The following is a 16,507-nucleotide window of genomic DNA, read 5'->3' as shown; positions in this document are numbered from 1 at the left end:
ACCGGACGGTCCCACATACTGTCAGCCCGATGTGCCTGTCTGAACAGTGGAACCTCCTCAGGTACATGTGCCATGAAGCCTGTACAACTGAAATTATTGATCCATAACAAAAGCTCATTTAATCATAACATAATAACAGAGAAAACTGTAATTATTGATTTTGTACTGAACGATGTAAAATACAATGAAGTAAATGTTATGGGTTCGAGAAAAAGACAAATTTATGTGCCACTTACACGGAAGCAATTCGAAATTAATGATTACATTTATGGCATATTTGACAAAACTGAAATATTTATTTTGTAATGCAAAAAGTTTGAATAAATTATAAATTTTGCAAAATACATATAAAATTTTGTAATTGTGAACAATGACCGCAGCATTCCAATTTTTAAAATTTTAATTTATAATAGGTTAATTTTTTTAAAATTTGTAAATTTTTTAAATTATAAAATGTGAACAATGATTGCAGCATTCGATATTTAATTTATTCAAAAATATGAAATTTTGAAATGATAGAAGAACTACGTGATTAAGTATAGAATATTGTAATACACATTTCGAATCAAGTACTCCGTGAAAAACTAGTACACATTTTCAATAAATTATAAAAGTTTGAATAAATTGTACACATTTTCAATTTTGCATTACACATTTTTGACTCAAGTACACATTTTGTAATACACACTTCAAATGTACGACCCCGTTTACAAATAAAGAATTTAAAAATACATAATTAAATGATCTATTACAAATGAAGAATTTCAAAATGATATATTACATGTAAGTATTACATAGTCTTCATCGACCAAGTCGCGCCGAACATGTTCGCCTGTCATGACCTGTCTGGTGGCACTCACTGCAACGAGCTGTCAAACGCCTGTCTAATATATCCATCTCATTCGGAATACGAGCCATAGATGTACGACCCCGTTTTACTTCTCGCAGACGAAGGTCATTAGGCATTAAGGTCCACTGCGGATCATCCCAATAATCTTCATGCGGTATTGGGTTGAATTTAGTTTCCCAAACCCTCATGTATACAGGAAGCTTGTATACTGGATCAACGTACTGGAATGGATTGTCACCGCATTCAGACATTACAGCGAGCATATGAGAACATGGATAGTGTCTTATCTCATATTTCCCACAACTGCACGTGGGTTGATTCATCCGCACAATTTGTCTATTGCGACCTCGTCCACGGCGAAAAGATGTTTGCACCTCAAATACACGGCGGGGCCTATAAGATAATATTGAAACAAACTAATCAAGTTCATGTTTTTAGATGTAATTAAGTTAACAACATAATAATAACAATTTTTTCACATTACAAACTAACCTGTCATACGATATCAACTTGAAAGTATTTCCCCTTGCGATACCCTCCTCCATAGTTCTTTGCATCTCTCTAGGGTATTGGAAGTCATTGCGTACATCTATTTCAGCTTGGGCTCCCATCTCGTCAAAATATTTGACGAGTCGTTGAAATGTGAATTCAACCATAGCTGAAATAGGTAAGTTTCTTGCACCTTTCAAGACGCTGTTGAAGCACTCTGCATCATTACTGGTCAATACCCCCCAGCGATATCCACCGTCATATGCCAGGGCCCAGTCCTCAGGATTCATCTTGTGGACCCAATCGATGGCTTCTTGGTTAATAGCCTGTATCTGATCTAAGTAACCATTACTCTTTCGTCGTTGATCAGCACTCCCTGCTTTCCACAGAAGTTGTTTGAGCTCCTTATTTCTGAAATGTGTGTTAAAGTTACTGCAAACATGTCGAAGGCAGTGCCGATGATATCCAACAAATTGGAGCGAGGGATTCAGCCAATGCCGCCTCACAGCAGCTAAAATACTCTCAGCTCGATCAGATATCAAAGTCACTCCCTGTCGGTCCATGACAATATGTTCCTTGATATTTTGAATGAAGAACGACCAAGACTCCAAACTCTCCCTGTCGACAACAGCGAATGCAAGCGGTAATATTTTGCCATTGGCAGTGACAATCGTTGCTACAAGTAACACACCAGTGTATTTACCGTATAAGAATGTACCATCTATAGTTATAACAGGCCTACAATATCTAAAGCCATCGATGACGGGTTTGAAAGACCAGAAAACAAAGTGAAAGACGGGTATAATGGTTGCATGCCCGGTATATCTATGCTTCCATGTCACGATGGTGCCAGGATTAGATGTCTGTAATGCATGCATGAATTTAGGCAATTGCATGTATGATTCATCCCAATCATCGAATACCATTTTAATTGCGTTTGCCCTTGCATGCCACGCCTTCTTGTATGATATACTATAGTTCATGGTTTTTTTTATATCTTCGATGACATTCTTAATTGGCATATCAGGTTCATTCTGCATACGACAAATCAAATATGAGTTGGATTATGTAGATGTGAACACTATAAACAAACAAATATGTATGTATATGTAAACATTTATTTTTTATACTAACCGCAACTTGTCCCAAAATATGAGAAGCAATGTAACTGGAGCTAATATTAGTGTGGTCCCTGTTCATTCGTGGGTATAAACAATAGTGAGGACCCCTGTACTGCTTTATTTCAAAAAGACCATGTTTCCTACTAAGAGATGCACGCAACCACCAACTGCAGTCGTGCTTGCAAGCAGACACCCAAAGGTCTCGCTTGGAGGTTACGACCTTATACTCTCGATTATTTGTTGCATGGTACAATTTCACAGCATATAGAAGTTGCTTCTTATCAACAAAAACCATTCCTCTGTCCAACTCTGGATTTTCAGCACTCCAGATCCGGTTACGGGGAACGACATCACGGGTACTAATGTCAAAATCACCACCCATGTGAATGTTGTCATAGAAAGGAATTTCAACTCTAGGTGGAATGAGGGCATTTTCAGGTTGAACGGGAGCCTGGGCATCATATTCTTCATCATCATCATCATCTGATCCGCCTAATACATTTTCTTCCTCACACATTTCATTGTCATCATCGTTTAGGGCGACATCAGGACCGTACATGTCACTGTCAGCAAACTGCACCTCGTTCACTGTTTTAGCCATATTACCAGTAACTTCAACCGGAGTGGTATGATGGCTGCATGTCGGCACATCTTGTGTGTTACTGTCAAATTCATAACCATATCCACCACGTGAACTTGATTCTACACCATGGCCCTGAAATGACTGTTGTGTGTAGCCCAATGGATAACATTGATCTGATTCATACATAGGAGACTGAAACGCTGTTGTGTCAATCCCATGCATCAGCAATGTAGTGAACAGACGAGAATCCATATGTGTCATGTTCGGGATATTGTGTACAATCTCTTTATCAATGTAGACTTCCAAACAATTTGGTGCTTGAAAACTTGCACTGATACTTAATACGGTGTTCAACGCCTCATCGTCATTGATCGGTAATATCTTGTATTTGCTGTGTGCTTGCCACTGGCGATAAGGATATCTACATTTGAAAGTCAATCGAACACTTTCCCCGTAACTTGCCACCTTTGACGTAAACATCTCCTCCAAATTGCTAAGCGTGGTGCCAATTTGCACCGCATATATCCCTTTCGGCTCAGCATCATATGCTACGCCTTCATCAGGATCCCGAATTGTGTTTCCCCCCAGTAGAAAATAATTAGAACAGTCTCCATATACTTGCTTCAATTAAGACAAAAAACATTAAAAATAAGTGATGCTTTGTTCAGCTACCAACAACATAAGTGATGTTCTGATCACTTCAGCTACCAACAACATAAGTGATGCTTTGTTCACATTTTAATATATATGTTTTGAGTACACAAGTCTTTTTTTTTTTTTTTTGGATAAAGTCATGGTTTATAACAGCGAGTTCAGAAGAAAAATAATTTTGGCTAAAATCGTGGTTTATAACAGCAAGTTCAGAACAAAATTTTTTTGGACTAAAATCGTGGTTTATAACAGCGAGTTCAGAAGAAAATTTTTTTTGGCTAAAATCGTGGTTCAGAATAGCGAGTTCATAATAAATTTTTTTTAATTAAAAGTGCGTTTTGTAACCACGATTTCTTAATCAAAATCGCGTTTTGTAACCACGATTTTAAGATTTTCCAAATTTCACGCGGGACAGGCCCAGAAATGTTGAAATCGTGGTTGTGAACCGCGAGTTAGCTTATTTTGGGAATTCTTTCAAAACTAGGCTTAGTTTGGGAATTGAATTAGTATTTTGACTTATTTTGGGAAATGGCCCTAGGTTGTGACCTTATATAAATTATAAAGTGTTGGTAAACTTGATTTATACATAAAGAAATTTGATTTATACATATTCGTGACCACGCTTGTAAGTAAAATATGTAAAAACGTGTTTTCAAAACACATTTTGAACAAAAATTCAAAACCAGCACTCCCTCTTATTTGTCACAGACACAGACACTGACACTCACTCTCTCTATCTCTCTGTCTGACACAGACACCAACAACACTTGCACTCACATGAAACATATATAATTTTTAATATATATAAATTTTATTTTATACAATTCAGAACAATTAATTTTTTTTAATTTAATTTATCTTTTTAAATAATTTATTTTTCAAATTATTTTTATTTTTTTCCAATGAATTTTTTTTTTCAAATAAACCTCAGGGGTGTCAGTGTAATTTATCTAAAAAAAAATTTACATTTTAAGAATTAAAGTAAAAAAATAATCATTTTATATAGTTGATTATTATTTGCTATTATCAATTATTATTATATATATATAATAATAATAAAATATTGGTATGAATTTTACAAAATAAAATTTATATATATTAAAAAGCCTATATGTTTGATGTAAGTGTGAGTGTTGTGGGTGTGTGTGTCAGAGAGAGGGATAGAGAGAGTGTTTGTGAGTGTCTGTGACAAACAAGAATGAGTGCTGATTTTGAATTCTTTGTTGAATTTTTACATTTTGCTTAGAAGTGATTATTATCCACGGGTCAACAGTAAAATCGTGGTTTGCAACCACGTTTTCTGAAGATAGAAAGAATTACTTAACCACACCATGGTTATGTATAAATCAAATTTTCTTAATCAGATTTACTTTAAAAAATAATTACTTCAAAATTTTTGTATAAATAAAATTTCCTTAAAAGCATGATTTGAAACCTAGACAGATATATTAATAATTTTGAATATGAAGACATTACGAAGATTCTTCTTTTATTTTTCTGTTCATATAATTTTATACTATAATTTGTATGAAGTATTGTGTTTATTCAGTGCGATTGGACAAAACTGGACAAGTCATACAAAAATCTTAAATCATAGTGTAACTTTTTCTATGAAATTATTATTTTTTTCATTGAGTTTAAATAACTCGACTGATTTTGTATGACTTATACTTAATTTTAATTTCAAACATTGTTCACGTCATTTTTTGTAACTGGTGGTCAAATTAGTGAGATTTGTGGACAATTAAAGAGAAGTTACTTTTATTGACATTATTCCCTCTGCCAATAGGGACCTTAATGACAAAGTTATTTGATAGATTATTTCCTATGACATTATTCCCTAACTTAGGGAAATAACCTCATCCGAAATAACGTAGGAAATAACTTAGAGAAATAACATAACAAAAAAATTATCGACCTGAAGAGAGTCAAACTTGAGTTTCATTAATATTAAAGAGCTCTCATTATGTGTTAGAAATTAGGTATGCTCCTTTCAGATCTCAAGTTGAAATCTCAGTATGTTTCATTAATTGAGATTTGTCGGATCTACGTGGAATGGACGTTTGGTGTGGATTGTAAGATTAGTTGATAAATACGTAAACTGATTCAGACATCCGACTATCATAAAAAGTTATAACTTAATTGAATAAACATAATACAGGCGCATAGAGAATAAGTCAATTGGATAATTCAAGTGGGTAAAAATTATCGAGAATGACTCATTTTATAAATCAAATATTTTAATTTTTTCAAACATAATTCCTAAACAAATTTATTTTATTTTATTTTTTTTATATCAAATGTTTTCATAATAGCATTTTCCATGACGACTTGGAAGGCCTCTTTTGGCAAAGAGGTAAAAAGTAATGTTTTGACTTCTAATTTTTTGTGGATCAAATTATTCGACCTCTAATGTTTATATCAATTTTTTGTAGATCACTTCTAAAAAGTCATTTATTTATATCAAATTTATAAAAGGGAATGTCATGAATTTTAAGGAGGAAAAACTCGAAAATGAAATTCAACCGTAAATGGGGCAAGAAATTCAAGTAAACTATACTTTTTATATTTAACCACGATTACATTTGAATTTAGTGCATAAATTTAGTCAAACCAATTTTTCTTATCGTAGGGGCATGTGGCATCAATGGCATATTTTAAAGTTTTCTTTTATTTTTTATTTTTGGGTCAACATTCTAAGTAGTTAGATTTTTAATTTGTTAATAAAATTTTAGTGTACTACTTAAAGGGTCACCCATAGAAAATATTAGGCAGGCCTACACCGACATAAAATTCAATTATCTGACTTTTCTATTTTGCCATATCCCTATCTCCAAAATATATATATATATATATATATATATATTTTTGTTCCTGGCCAAAATGATGAGAAAACTTCCATAGCAATTTCTTATCACAAATTTTGTTCCTTACTTTTCAATTTCTTATTCTTACTTAAAAAATTGAAAGTTAGAACAAAATTATTTTTGTTACTTTATTAATTTTAAGTTATTACTACTCCACATCACCTAATTAATAATAATTTTTACAGCCAAATTAACGTTTCTCTTTCTTATGTAATTATTATTATTATAGATAATTATCTATTCATTACGTAAAAATTATTTGTTCCTAAAAAAAATTATATAACATTATTTAAAAATTTTAACTTATCATAAATTTCTTAACCTCTAATTTCTGAAACCATAACCCTCATTTCTGATTTCACAATTTAAAACCGTTAATTGAAAAATGATTTCACATTCATCAATTCAAAACCCTAATTCAAAACGAAAACCCTCATTTCTGATTTCACATTCAATAGAAAACCATAACCCTCATTTTTTTATTTCAAACATAATATTTAAATTTTGCTAAACAGATGCAACATTCAACAGATTTCACATTGAACAGAAATCTGATTTCACATTCAATACAAATCTGATTTCACATTCAACAGATTTCACAATTATCAACAGATTTCACAATTATAAACAGATTTAAGATAAATATAAACCATTCAACATTCACATTCAACAGATTTCTAAACAGATCTCACAAATATAAACCCTAACCCTAACCCTAACCCTAACCCTAACCCTAATTTAAAATTTAAGATTTCACATTGAACAGATTATCTATAATTAAAATTCAACAAATTATCTATAATTAAACACATTCAACAAATTCAACAACAAATTATCTATAGCAAAAGATTTCACATTCAACAGATTATCTATAATTAAAATTCAACAAATTATCTATAATTAAACAAATTCAACAAATTATCTATAATTAAAATTCAACACATTCAACAAATTATCTATACTTAAAATTTCACAAATATAAACCGTAACCCTAATTTATTATTTCTGATTTCACAACATTTTATTCACGAATATAAACCTTAACCCTAACCCCACATTCATGAACCCTAACCCTAATTTATTCACAAATATAAACCCTAACCCTAACCCCACATTCATGAACCCTAACCCTAATTTATTCACATTTTCACAAACACAAATATATTCACAAATATAAACTCTAATCCTAATTTATTCACAGTAAAGTAAATGATAGAAGCCATACCAACGAGAGAGAGAGACAATACTGAATCAATCAGAGGGAGCTCCAGAGAGAGAGAGAGAGCAGCGAGCTCCAGAGAGAGAGAGAACAGAGAGTAAAGAGCGAGAGAGAGACAGCAGTGGGGAGAGGAGAAAGCGTGAATGCAAAACACGGGGCTGGGGGGGTTTAAATAGAAGTTCTAAAATCGTGGTTGTGAACCACGATTTCACTTAAAGAAAAAAAATTTGCTCTAAACTCGTGGTTATGAACAGCGAGTTCAGAAGAAATCTATTTTTTGATGAACTCGTGTTTTGAAAAAGCGAGTTCAGTATGAAATCGTGCTTGTAAAAAGCGAGTTCAAAGGAAAAAAATTTAATTAAACTCTCGTTTCGTAACCGCGAGTTCTTAATCAAACTCGCTTTTGGTAACAGCGAGTTTTAATTTTGGCAGGTTTCAGGCGATAGGGGTGGAAAAGTGTTGAACTCGCGATTGTGAACTGCAAGTTAGCTCATTTTGGAAATTCTTTCAAAACTAGGTTTAGTTTGGGAATTCCTTTATTATTTTGGCTTATTTAGGGAAATACCCCATCTATTAATGTTTCCGGATAAATTTTGAGTATATTAGTAGAATTAATGATATGAGTAGTCAATTAATAAAGTATTTAGGCCTCATTTGGGAATAAGTTATTTTAGTAATTTTTTGATTTTTTTGTTAAAATATATAAGGTAAAAAAAATTAGTATATTTGAAATTATTTTTTAATTTTTTACGAAAAAATGTATAAAAAGTAAAAAAAAAAAGAAGTTTTAACTTTTTAAAATAAATTATAATTTGTTTATTTTTTTTAATAATTTTTTAACTTTCAAATTAAAACTATTAGATGCCAAACGATGCCCTATTCACCAAAATAAAGTAAAATAATATTACGCCAAACGATGCCTTATTCACCAAAATAAAGTAAAATAATATTAATAAAGTATTTAAGTAGTTTGGAAATTTGTATAACTCACCGATTCTCTCGCTCTGGTTAGATGACCGATTTTTTCGTTCATTCTTTCCTGCAATTCGGAGCCATACGTATGCCTACGCACTTCTCTCTCTCTCTCTGTCTCTCTCTCTCCCTTTTAATGGTGTCTGTTATTCGCAAAGAGATCTATCCGTCCCATTCTCAGAGGGTTCGATTGCGCACATTCTAACTTTTCTCTCTGTTTCCACATCTAGGGTAATTCTTCTATAACCCCCCCTCTATCCCTCATTTCAATTTCTTCTTTTTCTTATCCTAAATTAGTTTATATTTTTTTAGTACAAATTTAGTTAAAAACTTGATCTGTTATGGAACACTCCAACCTCTACTCTATATATATTTTTCTGATCGAATATTTTTGGAAAATTTGAAACTTATACTAAAACCTGTTTTAACCATTTTTATGAAAGAAAATGATCTCCAATCTTACTCTTTCTAAAATTTAATCAAATGTGATTAAAAATAAGACTGCTGGAAATTTGGTGTAGGATTTTAGTTCAACCTTGATTTGGTGAAAATTTGCCTCTCCCTTGATTTTGGTTAAAAGCTTATCTGTTAGAATACTCTAAATCTAATTCCCACCATTTTTTTTTTCCCATCAAATCTTCTGGAAAAATTTGAAACTTATCCTAAAAAATTGCTTTAAAATTTTTGATGAAAGAAATTCTCTCTTTTTAAAATTTCAACAAATTTAAGTAAAAATATGACGGTTAAAAATTCGAAGTAGGGTTTGGTTCAACCTTAATTTAGTGAAACTTTTGCCTGAAACTTGATTTGATATAAGTTTGATGAAATAATTAGAGTTCACTTTTAGCCCTTTATTCTTCAAATTTGAATTTTATGAAGTAATAGGTAAAGGATTGGAGATGCTCTTAGTTATACTTGATTTCTTACTTTTCGGTGACTTTAATTTCCAATAACCCACCCTGCTTAATTTCTCATGTACATACTTCATTTTGTTGCACAATGTGAACGTTTGGGAACAAATTTCAACAATCCTTTATGGGTTGATGACAAAACATTGGCGAATACAAGACAATTTTTTGAAATGGGGATTGCAGGGTGTCTGAAACTAAGGTTTTCCGGTGAAAATGCAGATGGGGCGGGTCAAGTTGAAGATAAAAAGGTTGGAGAGTAGTACCAACCGCCTTACGACCTATTCAAAAAGGAAGAATGGGCTCATCAAGAAAGCTAATGAATTATCAGTGTTGTGTGACATTGACATTGTCCTTCTCATGTTCTCACCCTCTGGCAGGCCTGTGATGTGGAAAGGAAGGAATAGGTGTGCTCATATTTTCATTTCCTCTACTTACTATGGTACTTTGAACTTGTGTTAGCAAACTCTAGCATTTACTCATAATTATCAATGTTAAGGCTTTGGTCATAGAGAAAGCATTAATCCTTTTTTGATTAACTGACACATTATGCTAGCGTGCAAATTGTTCAATTTTTTTCTTTTCCTCATGTCATGTGGCTGTTTTGAAATTCACAAAGGGTTGGTTTATCTTTTCTTTAAAAATTTATGCGAGATTTATTTTGTAAAATCCATGAATTTGAGAGACTAAATATAGGCATGGATTCATGACAAACTCTTAAGTTTCCACCATTAGCACTCATTTGTGGGATTGGCTACTTGATTTAAAATGATGGTGACCTATATAAAAACGTGGCACAAATTGATGCTTGATGATCAAGTAAAATATAGAAGGTGCTAGCTAGTGTGGCTAGTCTTGATATATGATAGACCTAGGGTCTAAACCCGCCTTCATCCAAGTTGGGTGTCATTGGGTGGAGATGAAAGTGTCATATTTAGTTCACTTAGGCAATAAAATACCAATTTTATCCCTAACATAAAATTCCAAAGCCTAACCCACCCTAACATTAGCTACCAATTTTATCCCCATCCTTAACCTACCAAAACCTAACCCACCCACCACCCTCACTTGCTCCAACTATTGTCTCCAGCCTCTCGCTACCACCCTTCAACCTCCCCGTCTCCACCCAAACCTGTGCCACCTCTCGGGCCATCTTTACCACCCCCGCTACCTTTTATTGCCCCAATTCCTATAAATCCAATTAATATTAATTAAATCCATAATTTTCCTTTAATTAGAAATTTGTTTAATTTACATATGCGGAAGCAGTAGGAATATCCAATAATCAAAGATATTTATAATCAAAAGAAATCTCCTTTTCTCCTATTTCATTCCAGTGAAGTTAAGATTTTACAAAACTAAGATCACATGAACCACACATTCACAACTCTCTAGCTTGAATCTATAGCATGTCAGGAACTATTGAAACAATGTTAATCTATGAAGCATGGACACGTGACATGACATTGACACGTGGGCATGCAGATTTTCAAAAAATAGGGGACATGATATGCCGGGGACACGCTCAATATATATAATTAAATTTATTTATTATATGTCATAAAATTATAAAAAAATCATTGAAAGGTAATAAAAAAATACAAACTAACTCGATTAAAATTTTAAAAAAAAACATTTAATTGATTTAACAAAACTAATAAAAAAAAGAAAAGAAAGAATATAATCAAATAACAGAGGCAGGGAGAGAGAAAAGAAAAAATAAAATAAAATTGGAAAAAAATAGAAGAGAGAGAGAGAGAGATGTTACCATTAGCCTATAAAAGGGGAAAAAAAAGAAAAAAGAAAATAAGAGTTCAAGAGCAAAGCAGGAGAGGGAGAGAGAGAGAGAGAGAAGATTGGAGAAGAAGAAGAAGATCAGAGCAGAAGAAGAAGAAGAAGATCAAAGAAGAAGAATGAAGAAGAAGAAGAAGATCGAAGAAGAAGAATGAAGAAGAAGATCGAAGTTGTACCTTGGATAACAGCAAGAGTAGCGAGCAGTGACCACCGACGAGTGATAAGCGACAAGCGGCGAGCGACGATTGACCAACGAAAAGCGACCAGGTGTCCCCGACGAGCCTTTCTCTCACTCTCTTTTGTTCTCTCTGTTCGATTCTAGGTTACGAATTAATCTGTTTTTGTTTTTTACAAATTGACCCCCACAAAAGTTTCATAAATTATGAATTTCACCCCGCGGTGTCCCGAATGTGTCCATTACGTGTCCATCTGCAAAAAATAAAAAAGAAAAAGCCGGACACTTTCTACTGTGTGTTGGACACATGTCCACCATGTGTTCGACTGACAGGTGTCCGACGTGTGTCCGTGTCCGACACTGATACGCAGCCCTCGGAGAGGTCTCCGTGCTTCATAGATGTTAACAAACAACTAAAATGCCCTATAGGCTTACATATTGCAAGGTTGAAACCTTGCTACAAAAAGAGGGGTTTCGACCCATACAATTTAGCTCAAAAGTTTTACAAAAATATAACAACAAAAGTAAAGAGCCTTCTTGCTCTAAAATACAAATCACAAGCCTTCAACAAGGCGGAGGGATCTCACCAGTACCTGAAAAATATTTTCCACGAAGGGATGAGCACTAATGCCCAGTAGAAACAATATTACTAATGTATATGAGATTGACATGTGTATGATCATGAATGCAAATGATGTTATTTCATGCTCAAAAAGTTTTACAATCCATGAATACAACAATGCAAGTCTCTCAATGAATTCCAAGTTTCATCAATTTCAAATAAGCCAATTATTAAACAATAAATAATACATGGGAAATCCCTAGGTATGTGTACAAATAGTTTAATCAGAACTACCAAAAATCCATGTTCTCTGGCTATTAACCAGAAGGGCAATTGGACTCTTGACTCTGCGCTAGATTCCGGACTTTCGCCAAGGACCTCAAGCCAACTTAATTTAATTTTCAAACTTTTCTACACATCCTAGATTTAACCACATTGTTTACTTTAATAATTCAACAAGATTTCAAAGGGTATTCAAACGGTCTCAACGTCAATTTTCTCAAAACATTCCATGATATTCATAAATGAAAGAATGATTATGACTATGCAATGCATGGATTGAAAACGGCTTCAATTTTCCCTAATTCCAATTCATTTGTACAACACAACAATGCAATCCATGTTATAGTTACTAGGTGATAGAGGGGCCTTGTCTCTTCCTTTTTTATGAAATAATATGATACCTGAATTTCGAGTTTCTTTTCGGTTTGTGTGTTCTGGCACTTTAAGACTTCTGGATTTTTCAATTTCTTCTGTACTTTCCATGTTTTACATAAAATATTTCAAAGGTTTATGCATAATCTGTGAGACATTTAACTCAGTTTTGAATATTCAATTAGGAAGTAGAAGTATTCTAATTGCGGAACATGCTTAATGGCAACACTGTCATTTGTAGAGTCAACATTTCAAGTTTCATCAAGGAAAAGAGATTTAAGCCACAACAAATTGATTGTAATGAAGCATATATAAGTATATATATAGATGTATGTCTTTTCATTGTAGTGCTGTTCAATGATGGGGTAAATAGGAATAAGAACGCGTATTGCAGCCTGATCTAATTATGCTTATGATTGTCATGTTGTGGGTAGCCCAAGTGATAGTAATGTTTACATAGGAAGGTCTTACAAACTAGAGCACGTGAATGTTCTACATCTTCTAAAAAATAAAGATTGACTTGATTGTCATACTCTTGTATGTAGTGATTACATGTTAAGTCATTTATAGATGACATTATAGTCATTGACCTTTGTAACAAGGGTACAAAGCTGTCACATCTCCCAAAACATTTTATACTTTACTATTTTTTTTCTTAAATTTCTAGATAAGTTTCAAAATGAAGGGAGGAGGGCAAAATGAGAAATCTGCAATGTCGTTATTGTAAGACATCTTTATACTATTATTATCGTTATTATTGCTACTACTGCTGCTGGCAGAGCTAATACGATTTTCTATAATATTAAGCCTTTTTCCCCTCCTTTTGTTCAGTATCATTGAAGGAATTATTGAAAGATTTGCCGAATTAACTCCACAGGAAAGGGCAAAAAGGTAATACCAATATTTTTTCTCATGGAAAACCGGTTATTTTCATCTAGTTCTGGGTTTAATATGATCGGAGTTGGAATTGAATTGTTCTTTACTGGATTGGAACAGGAAGTTGGAGAGCTTTGATGTAAGCTTCTTTTGACAATCCCATTCTTCTCCAATAATCATTTAATTGATCTATTTTATGTGTTATTATTACCATTAGTCCTTTACAATTATTATTATTATTATTATTATTATTATTATTATTTTTGTTTTTTTTGTCTTTTTTAAATTTCCTCTGAGACTCTAGGCTTTGAAAAGATCCTATAGGAAGTCAGATCATAATGTAAATGTACAAGATTTCTTCGGTTCAAGGTATGTGGCTTAGTAGTTTTAGTTGGTAGATTGTTGTCTCCTTACTAACCCATGTGACATTGACTATATTTTCCTGATATAAACTATTCTTGCTTTTTTTGTTGTTGTTGTTGCAGTTATGAAAATATTGGGGTATGTGTCCAAAACCAGTTAATTGAATCGTTTTTTTAGAAACTAATTATATTATGAGTTGTTCATATTAACACTAGTGACATGTTTTGAATTTTCTAATTTGCTTATGGTAGGATTTGACTATTCAAGCAAATTTATTGCGAACTCAACTTTCAGAAATTCAGAAGAGACTGAGGTGAGCTTTTCAAATCTTTGGTTAGAGATGCATTTTTGGTTTTTATGGACCCTTGAAAATGCATTTTGTATGCTGGCCATTGTGTTATTGAGTGAGAGTCCTTTGTTATATTTATATCAAGTTGTTGTATTTAGCTTCTTTTGTTTTTTCTTCTTATATTTTTCTACTCTGTTACTTGTTAAGTTAGGATTTGAACACGATTTATAGATATTTCTCAGTAGAATTAAAGTTGAAGAGGAAAAAATTTATTTGAAATTAGTTGCTTTAGTCATTTTTGTACAATTTACGGCTTCTAAAATCAAGCCATGGATTTGTACTGGATTTACTTAAATCTGGCCCTTTCGTGATAAGCCTAATCACTGACCAAATGTATATATTTTTACCCCCAAAGTTTTTGAAATGCTATCAATTTGCCTGTCGTCTATTTCCGTCAAGTAATTGGACGGAATGGGTGACGTGGCCAGTTGACTGTGGATGACCAGGTGGTCGACTGGTTGGGAGTTTTGCCTAGTATTGCAGAAACAGAGAGCTTGTGTTTTGTTCACTCAACACAAAATGCTTGACACAAAACAATAGTTCACCAAATGCAAATGTTCATGTCCAAATCAAATTTTTCATTAATAATAGTTCACACATTACATATCATTCATAAACAGGTTACATATTCCATTCATTCTTACATTGCCATACATTACATTAGAAACCACATTCCTACAACCAACCAAACATGACAGAACCAAGCAAATCCATAACTTTCTCTCTTCCAGTTCTCATCAGTTGTGCTTCTATCTTATTCAACTTCTTCAACAGACCAGGAATGATCTGCCCTGCCCGATCGCACAGGAGTGGGTCTACCCAGGTGAAGTGATTGCAAGTATTGTTAGGGCAACTAAGAAATCTCCTTCCAGGATTTGCAGCTGTCCATGATGTGTGTATCAGACCACCCATGTGTGATTGTGTAGTGCAGATCATTCCTGGCATGTTGAAGAAGTTGACTAAGTTGGAAGCACAGTTGAAGAGAAGGATTGGAAGAGAGGGAAGGTAATGTATTTGCTTGGTTTTGTCATGGTTGATTGTAAGAATGTTGTTTCAGATGTAACCAAAAAAAAAAAAAAAAAGAAAGATTGTAGGAATGTGGTTTCTAATGTAAAGTTACGGAGTATTTACTGATGTATGGTAATGTAAGAATGAATGGACTGTGTAACCTATTTATGAATGATATGTAATGGGTGAACTATTATTAATGAAAAAAATTTGATTTGGAGATGAACGTTGTGTTTGGTGAACTATTATTTTGTGCTAAGCATTTTGTGTTGGGTGAACAAAACACAAGCTCTCTGTTTCTGCCAAACAACTCCCAACCGGTCGACCACCCGATGATCCTCCCGGTCGACCGGCCACGTCACCCATTCCGTCCACTTCATGGAAATAGATGTTAGGGGGCAAATTGATAGGATTTCAAAGACTTTGGGGGTAAAATTGAAATTATTCAAAGTGGGGGGTGTAATTGATCATTGAGGCAAAGTTTGGGGGGTAAAATGAAATTTTCTCAAGATCTTTTGGGTTTAATAGTTTCATGCATAGTGAAAACTTGTACAAACATGGATTGAAGTTTTGAGTAAAGAGATCTTGTTTTGGATCCAAGGATGTGGCTCTACACTGAATGGACTATAAAAGATGATTTGTGTAGCCATTCTCAAGTAGTAGGGAACTTTGGGTTTGTAGAGTTGTTTGAGAACCCCATTAGGTGGTTTGAGTAAGAAAATTTTTAAGTGGATTTTTTATTGAGTGCATTTGATAACACAGGATCAATATCAATTAAGATCCTACTATCCCTTTATTTGTATTTTGGGTTTTACTGAAGTTACATTTTATATATTGCATTTTTGTCGTACTTTTCTTATGTCCTCTTGATTCCAGAGCTTCTCTTTATACCTCTAATTTACTATTTAATTTTGTTTACAAAGCATCAATTAAAACAGCATAATCAACAACTAGCATATACATCATGGTATACCACATTCTGCATGTGTCTAATCAGTTCATCCATAACTAACATAAAAATATGAGGGCTTAACATTAATCCTAATGCAAACCAATCACTTAGAAG

The 16,507-nt window shown here is 33.2% G+C and overlaps 2 protein-coding genes across 7 annotated transcripts in view; one reads left to right on the top strand and one right to left on the bottom strand.

Annotated features, from left to right (window-relative positions):
- Positions 1-601: 601 nt before the first annotated feature.
- On the bottom strand, positions 602-2,265 carry LOC145802491 (uncharacterized). The gene is made up of 2 exons (XM_082895217.1): positions 1,343-2,265; positions 602-1,243 (listed from the first exon to the last, which is right to left on the bottom strand). Exons 1-2 carry the CDS (start codon positions 2,263-2,265, stop codon positions 802-804), a joined length of 1,365 nt encoding a protein of 454 aa, XP_082751343.1. The 3' UTR covers positions 602-801.
- Positions 2,266-8,749: 6,484 nt separating this feature from the next.
- Positions 8,750-16,507, top strand: part of LOC114318832 (uncharacterized) — a 35,703-nt gene continuing 27,945 nt past the window's right edge. Inside the window, exons 1-8 of one of the 6 annotated variants that reach the window (XM_082894361.1) lie at positions 8,761-8,983; positions 9,883-10,067; positions 13,513-13,568; positions 13,677-13,736; positions 13,842-13,860; positions 14,026-14,090; positions 14,207-14,222; positions 14,336-14,397. In XM_082894361.1, coding sequence (XP_082750487.1) covers positions 13,525-13,568; positions 13,677-13,736; positions 13,842-13,860; positions 14,026-14,090; positions 14,207-14,222; positions 14,336-14,397 — 266 coding nt within the window. In that variant the 5' untranslated portion in view covers positions 8,761-8,983; positions 9,883-10,067; positions 13,513-13,524. Of the gene's footprint in view, positions 8,984-9,846; positions 10,068-13,512; positions 13,569-13,676; positions 13,737-13,841; positions 13,861-14,025; positions 14,091-14,206; positions 14,223-14,335; positions 14,398-15,217; positions 15,439-16,507 lie in introns of those variants that run through there. The other 5 variants (XM_028265791.2, XM_028265794.2, XM_082894362.1 and 2 more) reach the window with 5 other exon arrangements.

The sequence above is a fragment of the Camellia sinensis genome, chromosome 11, assembly GCF_055761805.1.
Source record: "Camellia sinensis isolate YWXY chromosome 11, ASM5576180v1, whole genome shotgun sequence".
NCBI lineage: Eukaryota > Viridiplantae > Streptophyta > Magnoliopsida > Ericales > Theaceae > Camellia > Camellia sinensis.
This window is presented reverse-complemented; position numbering and strand designations above follow the sequence as displayed.

Bases quoted from the DNA above. Each gene is read 5' to 3' on its own strand.
- LOC145802491 (XM_082895217.1), bottom strand. From the start codon at position 2,265: ATGGTATTCGATGATTGGGATGAATCATACATGCAATTGCCTAAATTC. The intron at 1,244-1,342 runs GTTAGTTTGTAA...ATTATCTTATAG, and splicing joins AAGTTGATATCGTATGACAG to GCCCCGCCGTGTATTTGAGG.